The 23,858-nt window shown below is 36.4% G+C and overlaps 3 protein-coding genes across 6 annotated transcripts in view; 2 read left to right on the top strand and 1 right to left on the bottom strand.

Annotated features, from left to right (window-relative positions):
• LOC111459280 (replication factor C subunit 1) overlaps positions 1 to 6,345 on the top strand; it is a 15,508-nt gene extending 9,163 nt beyond the window's left edge. The window contains exons 13-23 of one of the 2 annotated variants that reach the window (XM_023102101.1): positions 277 to 330; positions 439 to 608; positions 1,584 to 1,674; positions 3,398 to 3,579; positions 3,674 to 3,713; positions 4,370 to 4,494; positions 5,046 to 5,118; positions 5,224 to 5,316; positions 5,415 to 5,661; positions 5,770 to 5,826; positions 5,930 to 6,345. In XM_023102101.1, coding sequence (XP_022957869.1) covers positions 277 to 330; positions 439 to 608; positions 1,584 to 1,674; positions 3,398 to 3,579; positions 3,674 to 3,713; positions 4,370 to 4,494; positions 5,046 to 5,118; positions 5,224 to 5,316; positions 5,415 to 5,661; positions 5,770 to 5,826; positions 5,930 to 6,075 — 1,278 coding nt within the window. In that variant the 3' untranslated portion in view covers positions 6,076 to 6,345. Of the gene's footprint in view, positions 1 to 276; positions 331 to 438; positions 609 to 1,583; positions 1,675 to 3,397; positions 3,580 to 3,673; positions 3,714 to 4,369; positions 4,495 to 5,045; positions 5,119 to 5,223; positions 5,317 to 5,414; positions 5,662 to 5,766; positions 5,827 to 5,929 lie in introns of both variants that reach the window. The other variant, XM_023102100.1, reaches the window with a different exon arrangement.
• A 95-nt stretch (positions 6,346 to 6,440) lies between these two features.
• On the bottom strand, positions 6,441 to 10,579 carry LOC111459281 (fasciclin-like arabinogalactan protein 17). Its single transcript, XM_023102103.1, has 3 exons — positions 9,126 to 10,579; positions 7,693 to 7,799; positions 6,441 to 6,798 (listed from the first exon to the last, which is right to left on the bottom strand). The coding sequence occupies exons 1-2, from the start codon at positions 10,444 to 10,446 to the stop codon at positions 7,726 to 7,728; spliced, it is 1,395 nt and encodes a 464-aa protein (XP_022957871.1). The 5' UTR covers positions 10,447 to 10,579; the 3' UTR covers positions 6,441 to 6,798; positions 7,693 to 7,725.
• Positions 10,580 to 12,873: 2,294 nt separating this feature from the next.
• LOC111459731 (protein DGS1, mitochondrial-like) lies at positions 12,874 to 23,385 on the top strand. Of its 3 annotated transcripts, none has more exons than XM_023102759.1 (14): positions 12,874 to 13,344; positions 15,612 to 15,788; positions 16,493 to 16,696; positions 17,836 to 17,973; positions 18,080 to 18,232; positions 19,560 to 19,754; positions 20,160 to 20,260; positions 20,606 to 20,695; positions 21,360 to 21,432; positions 21,510 to 21,538; positions 21,646 to 21,769; positions 22,189 to 22,299; positions 22,466 to 22,566; positions 23,052 to 23,385. In XM_023102759.1, the coding sequence occupies exons 1-14, from the start codon at positions 13,207 to 13,209 to the stop codon at positions 23,170 to 23,172; spliced, it is 1,755 nt and encodes a 584-aa protein (XP_022958527.1). In that variant the 5' UTR covers positions 12,874 to 13,206; the 3' UTR covers positions 23,173 to 23,385. The 3 variants fall into 3 exon arrangements, with proteins under 3 accessions (XP_022958527.1, XP_022958526.1, XP_022958528.1); XM_023102758.1 differs by having other exon boundaries at positions 12,875 to 13,344; positions 15,656 to 15,788; XM_023102760.1 differs by lacking the exon at positions 16,493 to 16,696 and having other exon boundaries at positions 12,875 to 13,344; positions 15,656 to 15,788.
• Positions 23,386 to 23,858: the final 473 nt, after the last annotated feature.

Here is a 23,858-nt window from a genome sequence, read left to right as displayed (position 1 = left end):
TTTTTTTTTTTTTTTTTTTTTTTTTTTTTTTTTTTTTTTTTTTTTTTGTGTTCTTTTTTAATAGATTTTCTCTCTCATCCAAAAAGAAAATAAAGAAAGATTATATCATCACTTGTATAGTCTCAAGTATGGACAGTTTTTGATCCTTTACCTGTGCCCCTTCATGTCCTTCATGTCTTCTGGTAGATTACAGTTTATGATTTTAGCTCAACCCTTTCTTTACATTCTTGGGCTAATATACAAAGCTCTGATAGAAGTTAATTTGACCTGTTCTAGATGGCAAAAAGATTGAGTCAAGTTGCAAATGCAGAAGGACTTCAAGTTAATGAGGTAAACACTTCATATGTGACTTTGATTACGGCTGTTCATTTAGTTGGAGTGGGTTGTATGCATGCTTGGTTATAGCATCTTGATTCTTGATAATTACTACGGATTCAGATTGCTCTTGAGGAACTTGCAGAAAGAGTGAATGGGGATATACGTATGGCACTAAATCAGTTGCAGTACCTGAGTCTGTCGATGTCTGTTATTAAATATGATGATATTCGCCAACGACTTCTGGGCAGTATGAAAGATGAAGACATCTCGCCGTTCACTGCTGTTGATAAGTATGCACATATCAATCCATCTTACCCCACTTCTATACTTTTATATGTGGCTAAGCCTTTCTGGATGCTGTATCTGGTCTGTTCTATTCGTGGAGCAATAATATATAATCCTTGCTATATCTTCAATATGAGCTGGTTGGTGTTGTCTTATGCTGTACGTGTGTTTTTCATAATCTTTACTCCCTTGCTTGCGGAAAAGCTGATATTGTGGTTACAGTTTTTCACGACTGGAAGGCATTCTATTTGCAGTTTTGTGGGTGGGATTCTGTCTTCTAACTTCCCTTAGGTTGTTTTGCCTCTGGTTTTACTTTATTTCTTGGTTGCGTATTAAAAGGAAAAGGAAAAGAAGTATAATTCACGTTTTAGTTGTGAAGATATCATGACTATTTAGTACGAATTTGTTCCTCTTCCATGTGCAGGTTATCTTTTTATGTGGTTGGAAAGAAATTAGAGGATTTTTCTAGAGAAGTTTGGGGTTCAGTTATTTGTAGGGTTTTTTTTTATAGAAACAAAACTTTTCTTTGAAAAGATGAAAATAGACCAATGCTCAAAATTCACAAGGGAGTGAATAGAAAATAAAACAATGAGAATTGAATAGGATAAGTAAAAGTGTGCCAAATTGTATTAATATCATATAACGAAAATTCCGTGGAAGACTTGAAAAGAGTGCACCAAGCCTTTAAATGAGCAGAATCAAAACAATCAAACCATGATAAATGTTTGTCTTCATTTTTTTTTTTAATAGTTCCATTCAAATTTCCGAGAAGATGATGTTCACTCTCTGGTGTGCTAATTATGTCCTTTCAGTTGAAAAGTCTTTATTAATTCCTTGGAAGCATTTTGTATGGTTCACTTTTGCAATGGAATATAGTTACTTATCAAAAGAAAAATTAATCGTTCCTCTTGGATGTTAGAATTTCAAGGCCGGTTTTATTTTTTGGCTGCATTTATTTATTTCTGCATTTTCACTTGTAGGCTGTTTGGTTTTAATTCTGGGAAGTTAAGGATGGATGAACGGATAGACCTCAGTATGAGTGATATGGATCTAGTCCCTCTTCTTATTCAGGTATATTTCTTTGTTTTAATTGTGATGTAATCTACTCTTTTGTGTACTGTTCTTTTAGTTGATTCTCTCTTTTACTGTGGCTTTACCGTGACTTTAATCTTCTTTTATTGCTGCATTTTAGTTTGAAGCCTTTCACTGCTGTTGACCGAGTTAATTGGCTAGTTACTGTTAGTTCTTAAGTGTAAGGCTATAATCTTTACAACTTTTAGTTTTACTGCTATCATTTGGCTTAGTTACTGTTGCCAATGACTTGGAGGCTGGTTTATATCCTTTTAAATAAGGTCCTTGGGTTGTAAGAAGGACCATTCGTTAAAGCTTCGATTCAAGAACCCTCCAAGATTAGTCCTTCACTAAATAGGTACTTGTATGTCTACACTTGTACTAAATCCAGAAAGAGTTCTTGAGTGAAATTTTAGATGTAGACAACTCGATTTAGGGTTTAATTTGTCCACCTTCCTCGTACGGGGTCTCAGCTTCAGCATTTGTCCTCATTCATGATCTTATTCTTTGGGCCTGATTTGCAAAAGCTCCTCTCTCTCCGATGGGTTTGCTTCAGTAGCCATGTATCATCACCGCTACCGTCATCAACATCACCTCCTTTCTCGGTCATTGTTTTTGTTGCCAACCAAAGAATCCTCAGCTTCTTTTTTTGCCTTATTTCAATTTTTGGTTTTTTTTTTTTTTTTTTTTTGGCTGAAATGAGTTGTTGTATTGTAATAAGTACTTTAGCATTTGGTTTAAAGATGGTGTGTTCTTTGTTCAAGATATGAAGAACAAGTTGATCGTTCCTCTCTCTATCACATTTGTGTTGGTTGGAAGGTGCGCTTGTGGATCTTTTGCTTCTTTAAGTGGGAAATTCTCAAGCAAACTAGAGATGATAGTGATATAATTTGTTTGTCAAAACGAAGGTTTTATTCTGGTTGGTTCATAGATTTCATTGTATTCTATTTTTGCAGTTCGAGTTTTGGGAATTTTGCTCTTGAAGTTTCTAAGTTGGATTGTTCATTTCTGGAGGAGGCTTTTAGCCAACTTTTTCTTGTTTTGGTTCTTTTTTATTCTTATTTTCTGTTGTTGTTCAAGTTCACTTTGGAGCTAAGGTTTGGTTTACTCTTTTGTTTGTAATCGTTTTATGGTCTTATTTGTTTTTTGGTTCTATTTTCTTTTTCACTCTCTAGGGGAGTTTATATCCTTAGAACGTTTATTTTCATTATATCAGTGAGAAGTTATTTCTTGTTAATAAGATAAAATACCACGATTTTTAGGGAAAATTTATGTGTTTGTAAATGCTTGACTGGAGTTAAGTATTTTACTTATGGCTAGTTATAGAAGCCTAGATCTCTAGGAGCCTTTCTTTTTGTACTTTACTTCTAGACTGTGTTACTTTTTCTTTATTGAAAATCTAAGAGGTTACAAAACTGAAACAACTTGATTCCTATGAGGTATAACATTTGAGGAATTTTTTGTAGTTCTCCATGGCTTGGGTTTGGGTTCCCCTACCCCCTCATTGGCTTTATTTCATTTTATTAAAAAAAAAAATCCCTGTTTATTGTAAAAAAAATTTGAAAAAAAAAAATCATTTAAGTTAAGGGTTATATTTTGCATGTGAAGATAATCTATCTTTCAACCGGTTTTGTCACTTTACACTTCAAACGTAGGATTTTCAAAACCTGTTACTCAGGCAGGCCATTTATGTTGACGAACCTGGCATTATATTTGCTTACAGGAAAATTATATTAATTATAGACCAAGCTCTGTTAGTAAGGATGACAATGGGATCAAACGGATGGATTTGATGGCCCGTGCAGCTGAATCTATTGCAGATGGGGATATAATCAATGTACAGATTCGAAGGCATCGACAGTGGCAACTCTCTCAAAGTAGCTCAATTGCTTCTTGTGTAATCCCGTAGGTTTCATGACTTCACCTCCAAGCATCTGATGCGTATTTATACTAACGTTACCATTCATTATTGATCTTTATATAATTCTTTCTGTGATAGAGCTTCATTATTGCATGGGCAAAGAGAAACGCTTGAGCAGGTGATGAAATTCTGTACATGCAAGTTTTAAGGTTTTGAAATTTTATTTTGTTCTTTAAATGATCTATGATTAAGGAAAATGAGTAATTGTCATATGTTTTGGACGTATTAAAAAATAGTTATTGTCTATGAGTTGGTAGAATTTGACCAGTAGATTTTATCTCGTAGTTTTTGTTTAGAGTATGAGTGAATCATCAAAGCATCTTAAAGTATTTGATATGCATAGCAATATTCCACCCGAGTAAGAACACTTATGCTAGGATAACGTGTTTGTATCTCCAGCTTTTAGCTCTGTTTTTACCATTGAAACTTGCTCTTATGCTGATATTTTGGCCTGAGATCAAACTGATATTCTCAAGTATACTGGCGTTAATTTGTTGCGCCTCTGCATGCCGTTTTACATTGATCATATTTGAACATATATTTGCTGTGTTCTTTTGCAAATGTGTGTTGTTCGTAGGAACCTACATTTTTGTTCTTTTGGCATAATGATCATGGAGAGTCATGGGTTTTCCAATGAGTATATAGATTAGTGAGTGAAAGTTCAGCTCAGTTTCTTTTCAATGTCGAACCCTCAGAGAGTTCAACATTCCACTTTCAAGGGTATGTGTGCCATTTTAGATTATACTAAAGTTCACTTGTGCATTAATCATGCAGGGAGAGCGTAATTTTAATAGATTTAGTGCATGGCTGGGAAAAAATTCTACTTTTGGAAAAAATATGCGGCTTTTGGAGGATTTGCATGTTCACATTCTTGCTTCTCGCGAGTCCTGTTCTAGGAGGTAATTTATTATACTTCCTTTATGGATATTCCCTCAGTCAAAGTTGCAACGTTAGATACCTTCTCAATTAAATATCTTCCGATTATGTGCTTGTTTTGTTCTACTTTTTAGTTAAAAAAATCTCTATTTCTAGTGGCTTAGTAATCAATTTAGACTTCTGCATAAGAAAGATAGACTCGGTCACTGAGATATAGCATGGCAAGAGAAGTTCCCAGATTTAATTTTTTTTTACAGATTCTGATATCATCCTAATGGTTAGGAGAAAAGCCTTCAATTCAATCTTAAGGGGATAGGCCCACCCCACTAAATCCCCTTATCATTTGAAGGGTATTCTAAGTTTCGGGTTCTGCTTCTTCCTTTCAAAAACATTCCCAAATATATGCCCTTCTTGCCTGTTCTGAAATCTAAGCTGGTTTGTCCACGTTCATATTTGAAAACTTATTTTTAAAAAATTTATGTGGAATACGCATGTAAGCTGCTTAGCTCACTCTTTTTATGTGCATGTGTGTCATCAGTTGCAAGCTTTAACACTTCTATTCAAAATAACACAGGGAACACCTACGGGTTGAGAACCTTACCCTATTTCTGAAGAGGTTGACTGAACCACTGCATACGCTGCCTAAGGTTAGAATATACTTTTCTTTCCCGATTTTACATTTAGGAATGGTATTCTTGGAGGCATAATGGTTAAATTAACCATTTTTTTCTTTCAAATGATATGATTACCAGGATGAAGCTGTTAAAATGGTTGTAGATTTTATGAGTCTATATTCGATCAATCAAGAGGATTTTGATACTGTTATGGAGTTGTCAAAATTTCAGGTACCGATATCTACTTTTTTGTTCAGAGGTATCGTGGTTGCTATACTAGCTGCCTTTCCTTTTAGCTTAGATTTCTTACAGGTGGTTCTCCAAATCAGGGTCGTAAGAATCCATTGGATGGCGTGGCCCCTGCTGTCAAAGCTGCTCTAACAAAGGCATATAAAGAAGCAAGAAAGACACAGATGGTGCGGACTGCAGACCTCATTACACTTCCTGGAATTAAAAAGGCCCCTAAGAAGCGAATTGCAGCAATGCTAGAACCAGCTGAGGATACAGTCGAGGGCAATGGTGGAGACACGTTGGCAGAAAGTGACGATGAGAACTCTTTGGACAACGACGACGCAGGTAAGATCTGATATTTCCTTGCTTATGTCAACCAAGCCATTTGTTTTTGTAGGGTAAATTCCACTTCTCTAATGGACAAATTTTCTTTCTGGATTGCTATTTTAGAAGATTCAACAAACGCTGAGAAGAAGCTGCAACTGGAACTTCAAAACTTGAAGAAGGAAGGTACCTGATCTTTCTTTGCTTCTAGTTTGTTTAAAATGCGAAGCCTTTCTTACTTGTGAACTTGTATTCGTTCTTGCTATTAATAGATTTTATATTTTGTTAGGAATGGAAGTGCAGCTAGATTTGAAAGGTGTGGAAAATTCAAACGCCAAGAAACCTGGTGGCAGAGGAAGAGGAGGTGGTTCCCAGGCTTCAGAGAAGAAAGGTGGGGGTCGAGGTTCAGGATCTGCCACAAAGAGGAAAAGATGAAATTAAACGCTTCTAGGACTTCATCTGGTAACGTTATCATGATGTGTAGCGTTTTTTCTTCGTCCCATGCATGCATAACTTTTGCTGGTTAATGTGTTTGAACCGCTAGAGGAATTCATAACCTTGTATTTGCTGCATTGGGCCTTTTTGTCGTATAACATAAACGCTTTTGTATCAGCCATTTTGGCTTTTAGGACCAATAGGGTTGGAAATTCCTGATTGTTCGAAGGTTACTTTTGCTTGCATCTTTTTCCAGAAAGATGCATAATCTAACCTAACGTGGAAAAAGAACACTTCATTACCAAAAAGTTCATATTGCCTTTTCATCCACTTAACAAAACAGGCGAGAAAATAACAAAGGAAAATTTCAGAAAGAATTTTCTTTTTTTCGCACTCCACAATACATTTTATTTGAAATGATTGACTGAGGCAGATTAGATGCATGCAAGTAACCTGTCCATGTGCTTATACCTAGGACAGACTCAACTTACAAATCCCACCTCCACCACTGACGATGAATAAGGTATACAAAATAGACTTGCATTTATGTACTCCATAACAATGATTTTTTCAAAAAAGAAGAAAATGCTGCATCGTCTTTTCTCCAACCAGCAGCCCCCCGAAGTCGCTTTAAACATAGATTATGTGACATTTGAGTCGTCCCTTCTTGCAATCTTCCTTTCTGTTTTGACATCATCTGCATCCTATCAAATTCTAGCACATCTGCACCAATGGGCATAAATTCATATCTACAATCAAATAGTGATAAGGCGTAAAGTTGTGCATTATTTTTTTTTTCTAGGACTCCATGATTAGAAATAAATTGGTAGCTCTCATAATAGCATCAACTTGGCATGACAATGAAAATCTTAATCATCAGAAAAATTGGAAATATCTGGTGGATTTCATTTACTTCCATTCTTAATCCAACTAAAATAAAGTATTCAATAGGGAGAGACTTCCCCTTAATATACGTTTTGGAGACTAAAATGAAATATGTCTAGTAGTTAAACTAAAATAGATTTTTAACTAATAAAATATTGGATAAAAATCAATTCATTCCCCTAAACGTTAGAAGTTGTATCAATTAAAACTTGCTTATAATTGTATCAATTTAACTTTTAAATTTCATAAGTCTATCCATTACACCATCCTTTAGATTTTGGTTGAAAAACAATGGTTAGACTTATAATAGTATCGATTAAACCCCTCAACTTTAATAAATGAATAAATATAGAGTACCTATTTGAAAATTGTCTATGCATTAATTTCACGTGCAGCATCTTCAAAAAAAAATTGACCCTCGATTAGAAAATCATCTATGCTTTAAAATGAAAGGTCTAAGTTAATCACTTGTGAAATTTCAAAAGTTTAGTTGATACCATACCATTATAAGCTTGCACACGTGTCAACTAATGATTTTCAAAAAGTATAACATATAGTTTAAATTTATTTTTGTCCTAGAAATTTGGTGGGGCAAGATTACTGGCGTAATGATTTTCCTGGTTAAGAGACAATAGCTTCATCCTGATGGCCAGCCTGAACCTAGAAAGTTTCTAACCCTAATCGGTCGTGAATAATAACAATAATGAGAGGTGCAGGAGAGGAAGGCCGAACCTTTTTCTTCTGTTTAATCAACCAACGCAAACTTCAGTGACAAGCTGTGAAAGAAGAATCCTGTCCAAATGTTCTCAACATCCGGCAAGTAACTTCCAGTAGTTTCCCTGCCATTTCGAAAATTTTGATAAGTTTCCAACCAGTAGTATCCAATTAAGAAAAGCAATTAAGGAATCGTGACCCAGTCTTCTGCACGAATATTAAATTTTAGGCTAAGTACTGAACACATGCTTTCAGTCCCTAACTCTAATGTCTGGATGTTTTTTCAATGCCAGCTCCTACTGAAAAGCTTCGGATCTCCTCCCTTATATTTAAAGCTTTTTCAATAATGCCCTTCCAGTTCATGAATGTTAAAATTGACTTATGATGAGCTTAAATTACGCAATATTTAGTCCGTTGGAACAAAATTAGAGAACGAATCAGGTCATTTAACTGAAGAAATCATCCATGCTATAAAAGCTTGTCATTTGTCAATTTTAACATTTATGGATTTGAAGGGCATCATTAAAAAATAAGGAAACAATAGACTAAATTGCAACATAATAAAACCTAAGAAATGAAATTGAAAAACACCCTAATAATAAATACCAATACAAAGATGGAGCCTAAATCATGTTACAACGAATAAACGTTGAAAATTATATGTAAGAGTCCAAGCCCACCGCTAGTGGATATTGTCCTATTTGCGGTTTTCGTTTCAGATCTTCCCTCAAAGTTTTAAAATGCATCTATTAGGGAGAGGTTTTCACGCCCTTTCGGACTGCCAGGAACTTTGGGATATTGTCCTATTTGGGGTTTTCGTTTCGCTTCGGACCACCGGACTGCCAGGAACTTTGGGAAACTTTAACGTTCTCCAGGTTATTACTTTGATACCTAAAGGTCCAAAAAAACAGCCCGAACAACACAGCAATCAACCAAATTCTAGCTAACCCTTCCTCTCTGCAAAGGCTAATATCCCATGGAGGAAATTTTGTCCCTATGGAGACGTCTCTAGAAATCCTCACATTTCATTTTCACCTTTGATTGCGATGAGACCAAATTTTGAAGCAACCCCAATGAGTAACTTCTAATGCACATGAAGGCTCCACCCAATCAGTCAAATACACGCACCTATATGTGTAACTAATCTATTATATTCAACTTGCCAAATGGGTTACAGTCAAGCACATTCTTTATTTCATAGCAATTGATAACAATGTTAGGACGAACAAGTCTAATTCATGGGTTATGGCAGAAGTAATGTCTTCTCGATGGGTGAAATCACAAGGATATAATCCTAATGGGCATCTTCAATCTCTAAGTTCTTAAAAGGAATCCGAGAATTTATGCTACAGTTCTTGACGAAGTAAACTCTAAACAAACGTTATCCAAACCAGTCAGGAATTGATCAAAATAACGTAGAAAATGCACTTCAAATTTAACAAAACCCTTACCTCTCCGGGGCTTGGCCGCGACTTTAGTGGGTTGAACTGCCTTTGGTGCGTTCTTGGCCTCTGTCTCCTCCGGCGGGAATAATACTCCATCAATGCCCTGCACCGAGATTCGTCCATCCGTGTAAATATCAGGATCGAACAAATATGCCGATCCATCTCCACTACCGAACTTGACCGACCCATCGGCCTCTTGAGCCACTACTTTGTGCGGCAACCTCAAGGAGTCGTATCGCACCTTCCCGAACCTCCTTACAGCGTTGTACATGCTCTCTTCCGTCTGATACTCGGGTATTAGATGATAGTACATAATCTGCTCTGGTGCCCCTGGCTCGCTCAACTGGTCTGTAGTTAGTTTAGCCATGGCTTCATCGTTCGGAGCCAGAACAGTGAGCACATAACCCTCCGATACTAGCCGCCCCATTTCCGTCGCTAGCGATGTTAGGTTAACCAGAATGTCGGCCATTTCGTTGTATCCACCATAGTGTAGCAGAGTCTGGATGAAATCTTTGACTTGCCTCTCGCCGTTGAAATGACGATGAGCTCCGCCGGGCCCTGGTGCTGGAGCCGGAGCCAAACTAGGTCCTGGAGCCAACGCATCGTATATCGGAAGGGCAGGCGTTGAACCAGGTTCGGCAGGTGGAGCAGGTTTCTTTAGCCGGTGAGTCCTGGGATCCACTTCAGGAGCTCCCTCCGGCTTCACGGCGGTTATAGCCTGAAGATTCCGTCTGCGATTGAAATCATCCTGTACGGACTGAGGGATTAACAATCGTTCAATCCCGTGAATAACGCCGTCCGGTCTGGTAATTGCATCGGATTGAATCACATTGGCGAGATCGACGGTCTTCTCCCCGGAATCATGACCAACGAGATGAAGAACGTGCTTGGAAAGCGTGGATTGCCGTGCGGACTTGGAATGACTCGGCCAGTCTTTCGATCCGATCCGAGTCGGAATCACATGGAACATCAGCAAGGTCTGGAGCGACTTCAAGTTCCCCGGTTCAAGAAGGAACCTCTTAAACTCAGGGTCTAGATCGCGCTCCAGAGCTTCATTTTTAGGGGCGAAAATGGTGATATTGTGGTTGCCGACGGCGTCTTCTAGGGTCTGCAATAGCATAGCCTTCTCAACTAACTCGGCCAGCTCCGTATAATGAGAGTCCAGTAAAGCGACGAGGATGGAATTTGAGTTGATTTGGCTGGACATTGCTGGAGACGACGACCTAGAAGTCGCATTTTCCGGCAATGCAACCGCCACAAAAATCGGTAACACCACAAAAAGTACAGCAAACCAGAGCTTCGAGGCGCCACGGATGGTGAAATCCATGGCGGCCGGGGAATGCGGTGGGATTCAGGCGCCGGTGGGAAACTCAGAAGAGAGAGAAAGAGATGCTAGAGAGAGAGAAGAGGTACTGTGTGTGTGTGAAGCTGTCTGTGAGCAAAAAGTTGTGATGAATATTATGACTATTCCGTATTGTCTCTTTATTTAATACAACTCTCCCATCATGAGAGGTGGCGTCAACGATCAAACAGCGTTGACTATTTAACACGTGGCTGCCCCAGATTTGTTGAATCTCGTGGAAGCAGTGAAATCGGGAGTAGTGGATTATAGAAGGTTCACGTGGCATGTTAAAGAAATCGGGCAACGGTCAGGGGCAGCATTTTCTATTGGTCGAAACTCTCACTCTCCTTTTTAATTCTTTTTGGATAAAGAAATCAATTTTTAAAGTAAATATATTAAATTTTACTTTATTAATTTTTTTTTATTATTGTTGTCATGTCAACGTCATCTAAAATAATTATTTTATTAAAATATTTTTGGGCCACTTAGCTGGGTATATTTTTTAAATTACTCACGTCAAATAAAGTTTTTATCCATTATTTTTTCTTAATAATTATAAAAGCAAATTTAATAATATTTCACAACTAAAAATATAATATAATTTTAAAAATTTTAAATTTTAATAATTCATCAATTTAAATATTAAAACTAAAATATGTTTGTAAAACGACGTGAATTATCTTATTCAATCATTATTTATAGTTATATAACGTGGACGGGAGTGAGAAATTGCAATGGGATGGGGACTGGGACGGGGACGGGTCTCGTCTACACCCCTTAAAATAAAAGTACAAAACTACCCTAAATTGTATTTTATTATTATTATTATTATTATTATTATTTTGTCTAAAATTGTGTTTAAATTATAAATTAAGATTATAAAAAAATCAGCCAAATAAATTTGATAAATTAGTGGTAAAAATTAATGAATTAATAAACAAAAAATACGAGATTTATTTTCGGGATAATCATATGCCTCTCATTTTATGATCCCAAATTTTTAATTTAAAAAGAAAATACGATAATTAAAATTTGAATTTATGCCTCTTTCACTAATAATATAATGAAATCTCTAATGGTTTTAAAAAAATTATTTGAAATAAATATTTAAAAATTAAAGTATGTATAAAAATGGGAAAAATTAATCGAAAACTCAATTACCACCCCGATCCTTACAAAAATAAATAAAAAACCAGACTTTCTCATCACTGTCCCTCATCTCTAGAGCATTTGTAACAGTATAAGCTCACTGACAAATATTATCTACTTTAACTCGTTACATATAGCTATCAGTAGTTACTAGCAGATATTGTACACTTTTAGCCTGTTATATATTCCTATTAGCCGTTGCTAGCAGATGTATACTTTAGTCCGTTACGTTTCATTGTCAAATTCGCTAATAGATATTATACATTTTAGGCTGTTGCATTATCGTCGTTAGCCGTTCCTTGTAAACATTGTTCGTTTAGTCATTATGTATCGCCGTCAGTCTGACGATCTTAAAACACGTATCTTTTATGAAAAGCATATGTGCTTTAGAAGGTGATTGAGCAATCTTTCAAGGTGATCAGGTTCAGCCTTTCAAACAAATGTAATTGACTTTCCTCGATCAGTAAATGAAAATGAACTCGAGGAAAGGTCTTTGTCAATGAAGTAGCGACTGTCGTGGTAGCATTCATTAATGTTGCCACCAAATTGGCTATTCCATCATTTATTCGGACGCTATGAATTCCTTCCAACGAGCTAAAGGTCAGGTCTTACGAACTTTTACCCCTATGGTGGATAGAATTTCCACACTTTTATAAAAAAATGTTACGTTCTCTTCTCGAGATCTCACCATGTATGTTGGATTAAACTTATGATATGGTTGAAAGTATATGCTCAACGAATTGAAACAGGGGAGGTAAAACATATTAGTATTTTATTATTTTATAAAATAATTGATAAAAACAAATATATATATATATATATATATATATATAAATACGACGATAGGGAGTATCTAACAGAAGACACCCAAAACCCACTTAAACACGATGATTGCCAATAAGAGAAAGAGAAAACAGACGTCACCTATATCCTCAAAGATATCTTGGCACTAGGCCAAGACAAATTTCAACAAATAGCGTAGGCAACTAAAGGCTCGCACACAGAACACGCCACGTGACAGACCACGTTGCACGAACTATGGGAGACTTCACCTGAACAGTGCAGGTTTAAGAATAGGGTGTGTTTCAACTGTCACCAAAAAGTTCACGTTGTTGCGCATTGCACCTAAGAGAGATCAACTAGTACCAATAGACCCCGGGAATATATATATATACACGCACGCACGTAAATATTTTAAACAAGAAAAAGTAAAGTTTCACGAATTGAACACACGAGGGGGAGAATTTTAAATGGCTTAAACTCATCAACCAAGGTATGCCTTTACGATTCAGAAGCCCTTTGTTACTTTTTAGTTTTTGTGTTCAAGAAACCCCGCGATGATTCTTACATTCAGAACACACAAATGGCGCGGACTGCATACAGGAAAAAGTGAAGAATGAGCTAACGAGCTTAATGGGGAAGGAGATTCGGACTTCAAAGCTTGCAAAGCATTGAAAGGGGACTCGCTTCCTCAATTGGGAAGGAACATTACAGAAATTTGCAGAAGAGTTGAAGCAGAGCTCCAATGGAGACGACGCCTGAAGAAAGTGAAGACAAGAGCATCACAATCTCAATTTCACAACGCTCCCGTAGTGTATGGAGACGAATTTTAGCATTTTTTCCATTGCCTCGTGCTTTCAGTTTTCTTTGGAAGCTTTCGGGTTTCCCTCGCCGGAGGAGTCGCAAGATTGGTTTTCCTCTTCCTCAACGTTTGGAGTCGATAAACTCTTCTGTGTAAGTTACTTTCCACTCGGTTCTACACGTTTTCCTCCCCCTGGTTTGTTTGATTTTGCCTAATACGTGTAGAAGAATTATCGTCAATCGAGTTTACTCCTCGTCTTTGCTTGTAGAACATAGCATATTTTCTTCTGTTGAAATCTGTGCTTGTTAAGTTGTTTGTAATTGCAACTCTTTTTATCTTTAGTGATCCGAGTCCGCACCCTGTTGTGCTGGGCGAAATGGCAATCGATGTCACTAATTTACGTTTTCATGAAAGGCCAAGGTTATGATGTTGTATGAATCTTAAGGAAGTTCACAATTCCATCACAATGCAAGTTCTTACCAAGTTAAAGCGCAGGCTTTCTAGGGTTTATAGAGGGTACTGGTTATACATGGTAAATTTTACTCATCATTCTCTTATCTGTGATTCGCTTTGAGCATCATGAACACGTTTATGTCGGTCTTGATTACAATTAGCCGTTGCACTGTGCTCTCTACTGCATAGTTTACTTAGTTTATTAACCATTCTCGCTTGAACTAAACAATTTGGGAGCTCGGGTTGTGTGGGTCTTCTCATAGCAAAATGTTAATTTAGTTTTGAATGCTTTCAATTCTTCTCTAGTTGCATATTCAGACCACGATCTGATCATTGAAGTTGACCTATAAGGTTTGCCTCTATAAAATTCTCTAACGACTCCAAAGGTAGTTTGCAAACTAGCACTCACTCAGCAACGATTCAAGTCCTCCTCATGCCTCCTACAAAGAATGCACCATTGTGGGTACAAAACTAAGGAAAAATGTCTTTGAACGCGATCCAAAGTATTAGCCCTCCCAAGTAAATCTTGCCACACACAAAATTTCACGTTCTTAGAAATTTTAACCTTCAAGTGAAAGGCGAAAACAGTAATCTTAGGAGCAGCTAACAAGGTAGGAGGGAAAAACACAATTGTCTCTTTGTTAGTCTCAGTACGATGAAATCTTAGAGAGATCGAAGAAGGTCAGGTGAAGGCGACATCAAGGCTACCAAATGCAACCTTTTTTCAGAAAGGAAGTAAAGAAGAAGGAATAAGATGCAGAGGTTTATCACCCATCCGACACATGGTACTCCCAAAAATAAATTTATTATTCAAACTTTAATGCTAACTCTGCAATTTTAATGAAACTAAGTGTAACGGCTCAAGCCAACTGCTAGCAGATATTTTCCTCTTTGGGCTTTCCCTTCTAGGCTTCCCCTAAAGGTTTTAAAACGTGTCTGCTAGGGAGAGGTATTCACATCCTTATAAAGAATGCTTCGTTCTCCTCCCCAACCGATGTGGGATCTCACAATCCACCCTCCTTCGGGGCCAGCATCCTCGCTGGCACTCATTCTCTTCTCCAATCGATGTGGGACCCCTCAATCCACCCCTCCCTTAGAGCCCAACGTCCTTGCTGGCACATCGCTTTGTGTCCACCCCCCTTTAGGGCTCAGTCTCCTCACTGACGCATCGTCTGGTATTTGGCTCTGATACCATTTGTAACAGCCCAAGCCCACCGCTAACAAATATTGTTCTCTTTGGGCTTTCCCTTTCAGGCTTCCCTTCAAGGTTTTTAAAATGCGTTTGCTAGAGAGAGGTTTTCACACCCTTATAAAGAATGCTTCGCTCTCCTCTCCAACCGATGTCTCACACTAAGAGTGGAGTTTCAATAATAAAAGCTGGACTTCATTGACAATCTGTAAACTTCCTGTCAATCATGTTTTGCCAAGTGGACTAAGTATTTCTATTTTATTGAGCAAACAAGGCCAACCATTTGTATTTTGTTCAGTGCTTCAAAACGTTACAATTTTGTTCAATATTTAGGACCAGATGACATATTTTTGAAAAAAAACTTCTGATGTTTGAAATTTACAGAAGATGGGTGAGAGGGCTTCAATCTAGAGTTACAACAAACTTTTCCAGTTGTCAATAGAGTAGAGTAGCCATAGTGATTAAAAAGTTGGCAATAGACTGAAAAACCTATCAAAAGCTCATTATTCGTGGTTGAAAACCCTTTGTTTCCTTTTGAACCAAGTAGAATGGGGAGGGGGCTTATTAGTCCGAGGTTTATGTATGTCATTGCATATATTTTCTCAACATTGATTATTGTCTTTAAGCCTGAGTTGATTGATTGGAATCTTTTGCATCACTTTTGATGCATATTGTGACATGTAAAATGTGATAAATTTGAGTAATATTTAGCTGAGGACAATTTGATCATTGTGTGAAATGTAAATTTTTATGCCATGTACATGCTTTGTTGACAAGTGGATGTGTGCTCATCGTAATTGGTTGATGGAAACTGCAATCAGTTTAACAGTAACATGCCTGAAACCCGCGGAGGCATCTAGACTCTATGATGTTTTGGATGATATTTTGGAGCATTGTTTCTCGAGTTTGTATAACATTTGGAAGAACTTGCAGTTCTGGCAATCTCGTGCAGAGGTAAGTCTTTTTTGTTGCCTGGCGTTTTTTGATAAATTTATTTGATGTATATATAGAAGATGCAAGGAGGATAATTTAGGTCCCACATAAGCTTGTCTTTCGAGTGTCTTCAAAAGATCCATTACCCAGTGACATTCTTTCTTCAAAATGCAACATTAGATTATCACAATGGTCCAGCCAATACTAGTCATACTCCAGTCATTCCTTTTTAAGTGTATAGCATCTTCCAAAAAAATCCGATCAATGTAGAATAGCTTCAGCTCACCCAAAGTATACCAAAAAACTGAAAACAACGTGTCCTCTTAAGAGCAGTCAGGAACGATTATGAAACCTTCCCCTCTTTTTCCACACACATTCGTGGAGACAGATCATAAAGGAATCTTTTCCTGCAATGTATCTTTAGTAATAATCTTCTTGTGAGCAATGCTCAAGGAGAGTTTGAACTTATTTGGGCACCTCGACCTTTTAAATCAACTTTTTAGGTGCGAAGTCGACTGGAATCTGAAAAATATGAAGAAGGAACTACAAGAAAAATCTCTCTCGTCAAAAGTCCTTCCCTCATGATTGGATGAAAGATCTGTCGATCCCTTTCAGTTAATTATGCTCGATGACTTTTTAATGCAAGGCATATGATTGTTATCTTTCAGATTCCTATTAAAATTTGGTTGTGAGTGCTTATGTCATTGTTTTCATGAATTTTTCAGGGTACAAATGCTCAAAAAGCTTACTTTATGATTTGTGAGAGAGGTCCAAGGGCCTTTTTTAATGGAACAGTGCAGTTAATGCGCCAGATTTGTAGGGATGGTTTTTCTTTGCAACACGTAGCTCATGATGCATCTTGTTACATAGCTGACCGGATAACTATATTGAGCTACTTAAGAAATCATCTTGCAGCTTTTGTGGCTCAGGTTTGATTGGCTTTCAGCACTCACTTCTCAAATCCAATCCTATCACTTTTGTGGTTTTATTCTATCCTTGAAAAATACAGTCTCTCCTCGAGTCTCAACTCTCTCTCTCTCTCTCACACACACACACACAGTCTCAACTCTCTCTCTCTCTCTCTCACACACACACACACACACACTTGCACACAATTTTAGGACTTGGACTCACGAGACTGGCAGATTAATAGGAGATCAGATTGCAAATTTCTTTTTGGCTTCTGTACGGATTTCTGAGACAATGTTATCTTAACTAGTTTTATTCGTTAGTTATATAATGTTGTTGTCTCTTAACCTGTACTTTGATAAATAATTGCCCGCCCCCTTTTTTATTTCTTCTAATTTTTCTTTTAAGATAAGAAGCAGGCCAAATATAAAATAGGGGAAGATAAACCATCCTTCCATTTAATGGCCGAATGAGATTTAGATGAACCTCTCCTATTGGTTTTAATAACCGTATTTCCCATTGGCTCCATTGAGGTTGTCTCACCACAAATAGTGATTGTTGCAAGTTTAAATTAACTTGCCATTTTTCATATTTAATTTCAGAAGGTACATTTGACTTTTATAATAGAGAGAGGCTAACTAAATTCCTTGATACTTGATACTAGGTAACAAATGATCTAAATAAACTTTTTAGATATTAGGTAACAGTAAGTCTAAATAAATCCCTAGATACTTTGTAACAGGAGATCTAAATAAATTCAGGTAACTTCTAATTCTTTGACAGTTCCCATCGAGTTGAGTAATAGACATCGTTCATTCTTAGTTTGGATACTAACTCATGAAAAGAAAAGGCTCGGACTAGATGGAAATATTTGGTTTTTCACATTTTTTTGCATCCATTTGTCATGAAATATCAATTAAGTAGTTTCTTATAACTTGAGAGTTGTTGGGTGGCAATCTTCTTTTAGTAACTATTTGGGAGGTAGTAGTGATTGAGAAATTTCAAGGGCATTAAAAGGATAATGAGGACTTGCTTATCACAACGGAACTCATCTCCCTCCCTTTCTGCCTTTCCCTTCTTTGATATAATTGCAATTTATCTGCTTGACATTCAAATTTTTGTTGCTTATTTTGATTTTGTTCCCTTGTGGTTCCTGTAGGTCTTTATGAAAACTGACAATATTGGGACAGATTCAGGGAATGATCTACAAAATCCCTTACCATCATTGTTGGTTGCATTGAATGGCTTATTTCTCGATCTAGAGACATCAATTTATGAACTGCATACAACACTTAATGTAACATTGAGAGTATTTATAAACTTTATTGTTAAAATACTGAAGCAGAAATTATTCTATTTTAATGTTTCAATTCTCAATGTTTACTTTGTATATGACTACGCAGATGGATTTCCATCACAGATTTTCATTTCCTCTATTTAAAAAATTACCGGATGTGAACAAGGAAGGATCTCAGTGGACGAGTTGTGAAATTGGAGATGCTATCAACTTGCTTTGTCAGAACTTTCACAAGTTGGACTCTGTCATATCTATTATTGTAAGATCTTATTTCCAATGCTCCTATAGCTACTAATTTATCTTTACACCCTGAATAGTTTGGTTGTCAAGAAGAATACTTTCAATTTGTTTTGTTTCAACCTTTTGGAATCTGTGGCCACAAACTCTCAGATCAAAGAGAATGTAGTGTTACTACTTTTCATAGCCTTTTGATCATTTACAACTTACCTTTATGCATGCAGGATATAAGCATATTTAATACTTTTCTGGAAATATAGCTCAAATAACGTTTTGATGCATTCCAATTCTGTCCATTATGGTGACAGCTTGAGAAATTTGAGATTAACAAATGGTATCATCATCCACAATGTAAAAGTCTTTGCATTGACTTTGATGTACCAGTCTCTCTCTAGTTCTCGTGTGCGACAATTATGAACTTCATGATCTATGCAACAATTATTGTTAAATAGTCGATGTAATGTTTGTTAATATTGATTGATTTATGCTGCAGTCTTTTTTTTTTAATTTTTTTTATAATGATCATAACCTGCCCTGCCAACTAAAATCAAAGCAAGGAATTGTAATATTATTACTATCAGTTCACTGAAAATTTGACTCAACAGTGCCAACATCTCTCTATAGATGTGTAATCACTAAAATTTTGAGAGAATTGATATACTCTATTTCATTCACATCAGAATTCGGATACATATAGACACAAATACAAGGATTGCCTAAAGTAAAGCATGTGAAAAGTCGATGGACTATTAATAATAATACAATTTTTTTAAATCACCATTAAACTTCCAGTAAATTTAATGTTTTATTCATACTTTAACTTCAGGGTTGAAAGTTTACATGAAGACCAATACGGGGCTATTAGTATTAATTGGAGTTAAAATGACCATATAGTGAACCAAACACATGAACTCTTTCTTGCTTTGGTACCATGTTTAATCATTGTTGAACCCAAAAGCTTTAAGTTGATGGGTTATAGTAAATTTAATTTTTGTTTGCACTTTAACACAAATATAGTTTTCTTTAGAAGATTTGAAGGTAGCTATTCGGTTCTTTAAATCTTTTATTTACTTTCTTAGCTAATCTCTATAAGGTTGTATTTTCTATTTGTATTTTTTTTTCCTTTTTGACTCACTTTGGGAGTTCGTATCTTTTGAACTTTGATTTCTTTTCATTATATTAATGAAAAGTTATTTCTTGTTAAGCAAAAAACTATAGTGCTCCCCTTCAGGTTGGTATCGAAAACAAAGTTTCCGAGCACCTTAGGGAAATTCCCTACAGTGATGTTTTAATTCTTGATAGTGTATGAATACTCTTCACTAAGCAGAGTTTATTTATGTGTGTTTTAGGTTCTTAAACATCGAAAGCCAAAAAAATTAACTCGGTACTGGCTTAAATATACTTGTGGTGCAATTGGCCTCTCAGTCTGCTCTGTTTGGCTTCTTCAACATAGTAAATTAATGGGGAGCAATGACATTGAGAACTGGGTTCGTGAAGCACATAATTCAGCAGCTAAATTTTTCAAGGATCATGTACAACAACCGGTACTACTTTTACTATTTTGATTTGGTGTCCTTCGTCTCGTTTGATGATGTAGCGCTCTACTGTCAATTTTCTTTACCATTGCGTTTTATTTTCTTGGGTTGGGTCTTTAATTATGGTTGATTACTAGGACACTGAACTTTGTGTTCTTTTTTCTGAACTTTTTTTTAGTCTAATTCTCCTGGTGATATTTGTATTTATTTATTAATTGGGGTGCTTTTATTCTCTCAACATAGATTTCTTTGTATTTGTACGGGTTCTTCTTATTTATTGTAAATGTTTAGTTAGTTATGGCAGCACCTACAAAAACGGATTGATGCCCATGCAATGTCTGATTGATTATCAATGACTTTAGCAACGCATTCAGAAACTCTATGGAATTGATATTCTGACTCCCTGTATTGCAGCTTATTTCAATTAGAGATGAACTTTTTGCTACATTTAGAAAGAGGCATAAAGGTATCATGGATGGTCAAGATGTTCAGTTAACTACCGACTCCCTGCGCAGGTGATTTATCCTTCACGGACTTAATTTTTCTCCAATAGGGTACTAAACTATTTACTTTGAGCACCGGTTTATTGTTGGAGTAAAAAATGTTAATCTTGCACATCTTATCTCTATCTCCAATCATAAAATTAGAGACCTCTTAGAGAATTCTAGTGTAACTATAGAGTCTCTGAAAACAGACCAAATTTCAAAGGCGTTGGCTAGATTGTTTTGCTGATATTTTAATTCTGAAAAACAAAACTATTTTGAAAACAATTCTCATACAAGGCCTAAATTTGCGGCAATATCCATATGTTTTTATATGGAAATGAAAAAAATATTAAATCAACATCATCTTCTTTCCAGAATGTTACATGCTTTCAGTGAGCACACGGAAGGTCGGAAGTTTGCAGATGCTGCATCAGATGAAGAAATGTTTGCGAAGGTTATGTTCAGGTTATCCTCCATATCTTGTTTCAAGTTTGATCTACTGTTGAACTTTGTAGGGTGCTTGAATTTAGTGTCTTTGCATCTTCTTTGGACCATGTTTTTCTAGATTCCATTGATTCCACAATCAGTGCATTGGCAATTCAGCCCTGACGTCAACAAGTCATTAATATGCACATCAACTAGTGTCATTCTTCGTATTAGGCCAATTTCACTTTCTGCTTTTGGGTTTCTAATGATTCCTTGAATCATTTTAGGACACTTCTGTTGGCTCCTATATTAACTTTATATCATCTGCTTGGTCAACATTAAGCAACATGCATGTTTCCTCTTACTTCTCTCTTCATGTGGGGACTCAAATGTGAAACATAATTAGGTTGTTTTGGGGTTAGCTTGGCTGTTTCTATATTGGTAAAGGAATGCTTGTACAGCTTTCTTTGTGGTACCTATAGGAATGGAACGGCAACTAGTCCTTTGGCTAAAAACTTTTCCTTCCTAGAAGAGCTTTCGCTTAAAGCTTCATAGCTATTCTTCTTATATCAATGCTAATTCTGAAACCATGTTCTCTATGAAAAAGAACACTGCATTAATCTGATATCAACGTGCATTTGTTTGGTTGATGTAGTGAATGATTTTACTTGATGATAGATATCCGTTGTTTCCTCTAATTTAGGTATGAGAAAGAATTGAGGCATCCCGTTCAAAACCTTCTTAGTGGAGAACTGGCCCGTGCTTTGCTTATCCAGGTTGATACATGCTCAATTATTTTCTCCATATGTACTGGTACATCATACTTGATTGTTTTCTCTTTGTGTTTATGCAGGTGCAGAAGCTAAAATTGGATCTTGAGACGTAAGTTTCAGAAACTTGCAATCTTTGGTGTACAAAACGTTATGTAACTTGATCTTCCTGATTTGGTTTGATGCCCATGATCTTTTATTATGATGGCTTTTAAATAGGGCAATGCTTGAGCTTGACCAGATTCTCAAGGCAAATGAAATCAATTTCGCTGTTCTAGCTGCATTGCCAGCATTCTTTATCTCACTTCTTTTGTTGATGCTTTTGCGTGCATGGTATATGCAGGTAAACTAATGCAAGTTATGAACATTTTAAACAGTGTGATTTTGATCTTGTTTCTACTTGTTTCCTCTATCAAATTAGATTTCGCTTTCGACAAGGACTTTAAATTACTTAGGCAGTCACTCTAGAGTGCTGATACCTTCATCTGTTGGTCGGTCGTGAAGTTGAGCAGGAGTCCTCCCTGCCCCCTAGCCATCAAGTTTGCTAGATTACCCTTGTACTTGGTCGAAGTATTCAAACCCCTAAGGTCCATACCCCATAGGCACACCTTGCTTGCTTTAATAATTCTACCCAAAGAACTAGACAAACAGAAATGTTGGGTACACCTTGGTTTCTTTACATGTCATTTAGTTTTTACTTTGTCTAATGTTGCTGTAAATGATAACAAAGAGAGTCAACTATTTGCTGATCTTGACATTTAGGATACCAGAGCTGAAGGGAAGGGAAGAGCTGCTCGGCTTCAGAGAAGGCTATTAGTTGTGGAGGTGGAGAAAGCAATTATGCAATACCAGAGTTCTGTTGACCAAGGACATGTAAGGAGCTCCATCAACTCGTTTGCTTCTCAAACACTTTCCTTCTCTGTTTTTACACATTTTGTTTGCTATAACAATCATGTTTTGCTGATCAATATGTGTAATATAAGCGTTATAGAACAATTAATCCTAATGAGAATATATTTTTTTATTTATTGATTTGCAGGTAAAAAATGCAGAAAGTAGTTTTGGGTTACTGTTGTATAGTTTGGGTCGACTATACCATGCTTCTGAGAAGCATGCCAAAGCAACTGGTGAATGGCTAGCGTAAGTTTTAGCTCAGCTTTCCTTTTCTCTTTCTAGGTATTACTTTCCATTCAATTTCAGCATGTGTTCCAGAAGAGCAAGGTGTTTGCTGGACTCTTTGGTGAAATAGGCCATTGTTTTTGTGGAAACTGACATGAAAACACGACATTAGGATGAAACAAATATGCTTTTTGAAACCAGGAATCCTTCGACTAATAGTCCTCATTATCACCTCCTTTGCTTGCACTTCTAGCTTTTGTGGTTTGTTTATGGAAACTTTAGTTCCCCAACCCTTCCATATTTTACCAGAGGTCTCACACACACCGAGGAGTTCACTGCATGTTTTTATTCTGAAACTGACGGAATAAGCAGCAGAAAGAGAGCTTTTGTTGGTGTATACTAAAATTGAACGTTGAATGAATGAATACTTGCACTAATCTAAAGTTTAGTTTTTGGGTTTTTCCTTATTACTACATTTATGTTAAAGCTATAATCTTTGTTAACAGTTTGAGGCAGGATCTTCTGGAACTCGGGAAGCCCAGCCTTCCAACAAGAGATAAACTCGTAATTGCATCGCGCATTGAGCGAATATATGATTGTTTACTTCCTTCGTCGACACGTTTATAACGCCTCGACGTCGTCTTCTATTCAACTCCCCCAGGAACATTCTTTTATTTGCTTTATGGAAGCTTTTCTCCCGCTTCCTAGCCTGGTTTTGTAAGCTGCATGTTGGCCCTGCCTTCATAATTTAAATTGTCTTCATGTGCACATTATACTCTGTAAGGATACTCTTACAAATCATAGATTGAACTACTGAAAATCATTGATGGATTCCTTGAATATGGTTGCCAAACTTGTCTTCATTCTTTTATTTGCTTTATGAGGAGATGATAATTACGTGACAAGTTTTCATTTACTCGGATGAATAGCAAACGTCAATTCGAGCATATTTACTTAGATAAGATACTGATTATCGTCTCAAAAGTTGATAGTTTGATTTTTAAGCTTTGCTATGGTTGAGCTAAGAATAATATTTGACAAAACCTACCGTGCTCTTCTTGGATTATTAATATTTTTGTAGTACAATAAATTTAATATTTATTTTTTAACTGTACAATAAATAAACAAATATTGTTTTTTCATTGGATGGAACCATCTCTAGAAGTAGAAGTATCATAAAAATGTTCGAAAAAAAAATCAACTTTTACCATGAACATGACATGGCATAGCGTTAGTTCATCAATTTTTCCCCGATAAATAGTAAATTTTTATCTTATATGTATTTATTGAATTATAGAACTCCCGAGAAATTT

This window comes from Cucurbita moschata, unplaced genomic scaffold, assembly GCF_002738365.1.
Source record: "Cucurbita moschata cultivar Rifu unplaced genomic scaffold, Cmos_1.0 Cmo_Scf00022, whole genome shotgun sequence".
Taxonomy (NCBI): Eukaryota; Viridiplantae; Streptophyta; class Magnoliopsida; order Cucurbitales; family Cucurbitaceae; genus Cucurbita; species Cucurbita moschata.
This window is presented reverse-complemented; position numbering and strand designations above follow the sequence as displayed.

Bases quoted from the DNA above. Each gene is read 5' to 3' on its own strand.
- LOC111459731 (XM_023102758.1), top strand. From the start codon at position 13,136: ATGGAGACGACGCCTGAAGAAAGTGAAGACAAGAGCATCACAATCTCA. The intron at 15,789-16,492 runs GTAAGTCTTTTT...TGAATTTTTCAG, and splicing joins TCTGGCAATCTCGTGCAGAG to GGTACAAATGCTCAAAAAGC. The intron at 22,300-22,465 runs GTAAGGAGCTCC...ATTGATTTGCAG, and splicing joins GTTCTGTTGACCAAGGACAT to GTAAAAAATGCAGAAAGTAG.
- LOC111459281 (XM_023102103.1), bottom strand. From the start codon at position 10,446: ATGGATTTCACCATCCGTGGCGCCTCGAAGCTCTGGTTTGCTGTACTT. The intron at 7,800-9,125 runs GTAAGGGTTTTG...TCGAAATGGCAG, and splicing joins CGCGGCCAAGCCCCGGAGAG to GGAAACTACTGGAAGTTACT.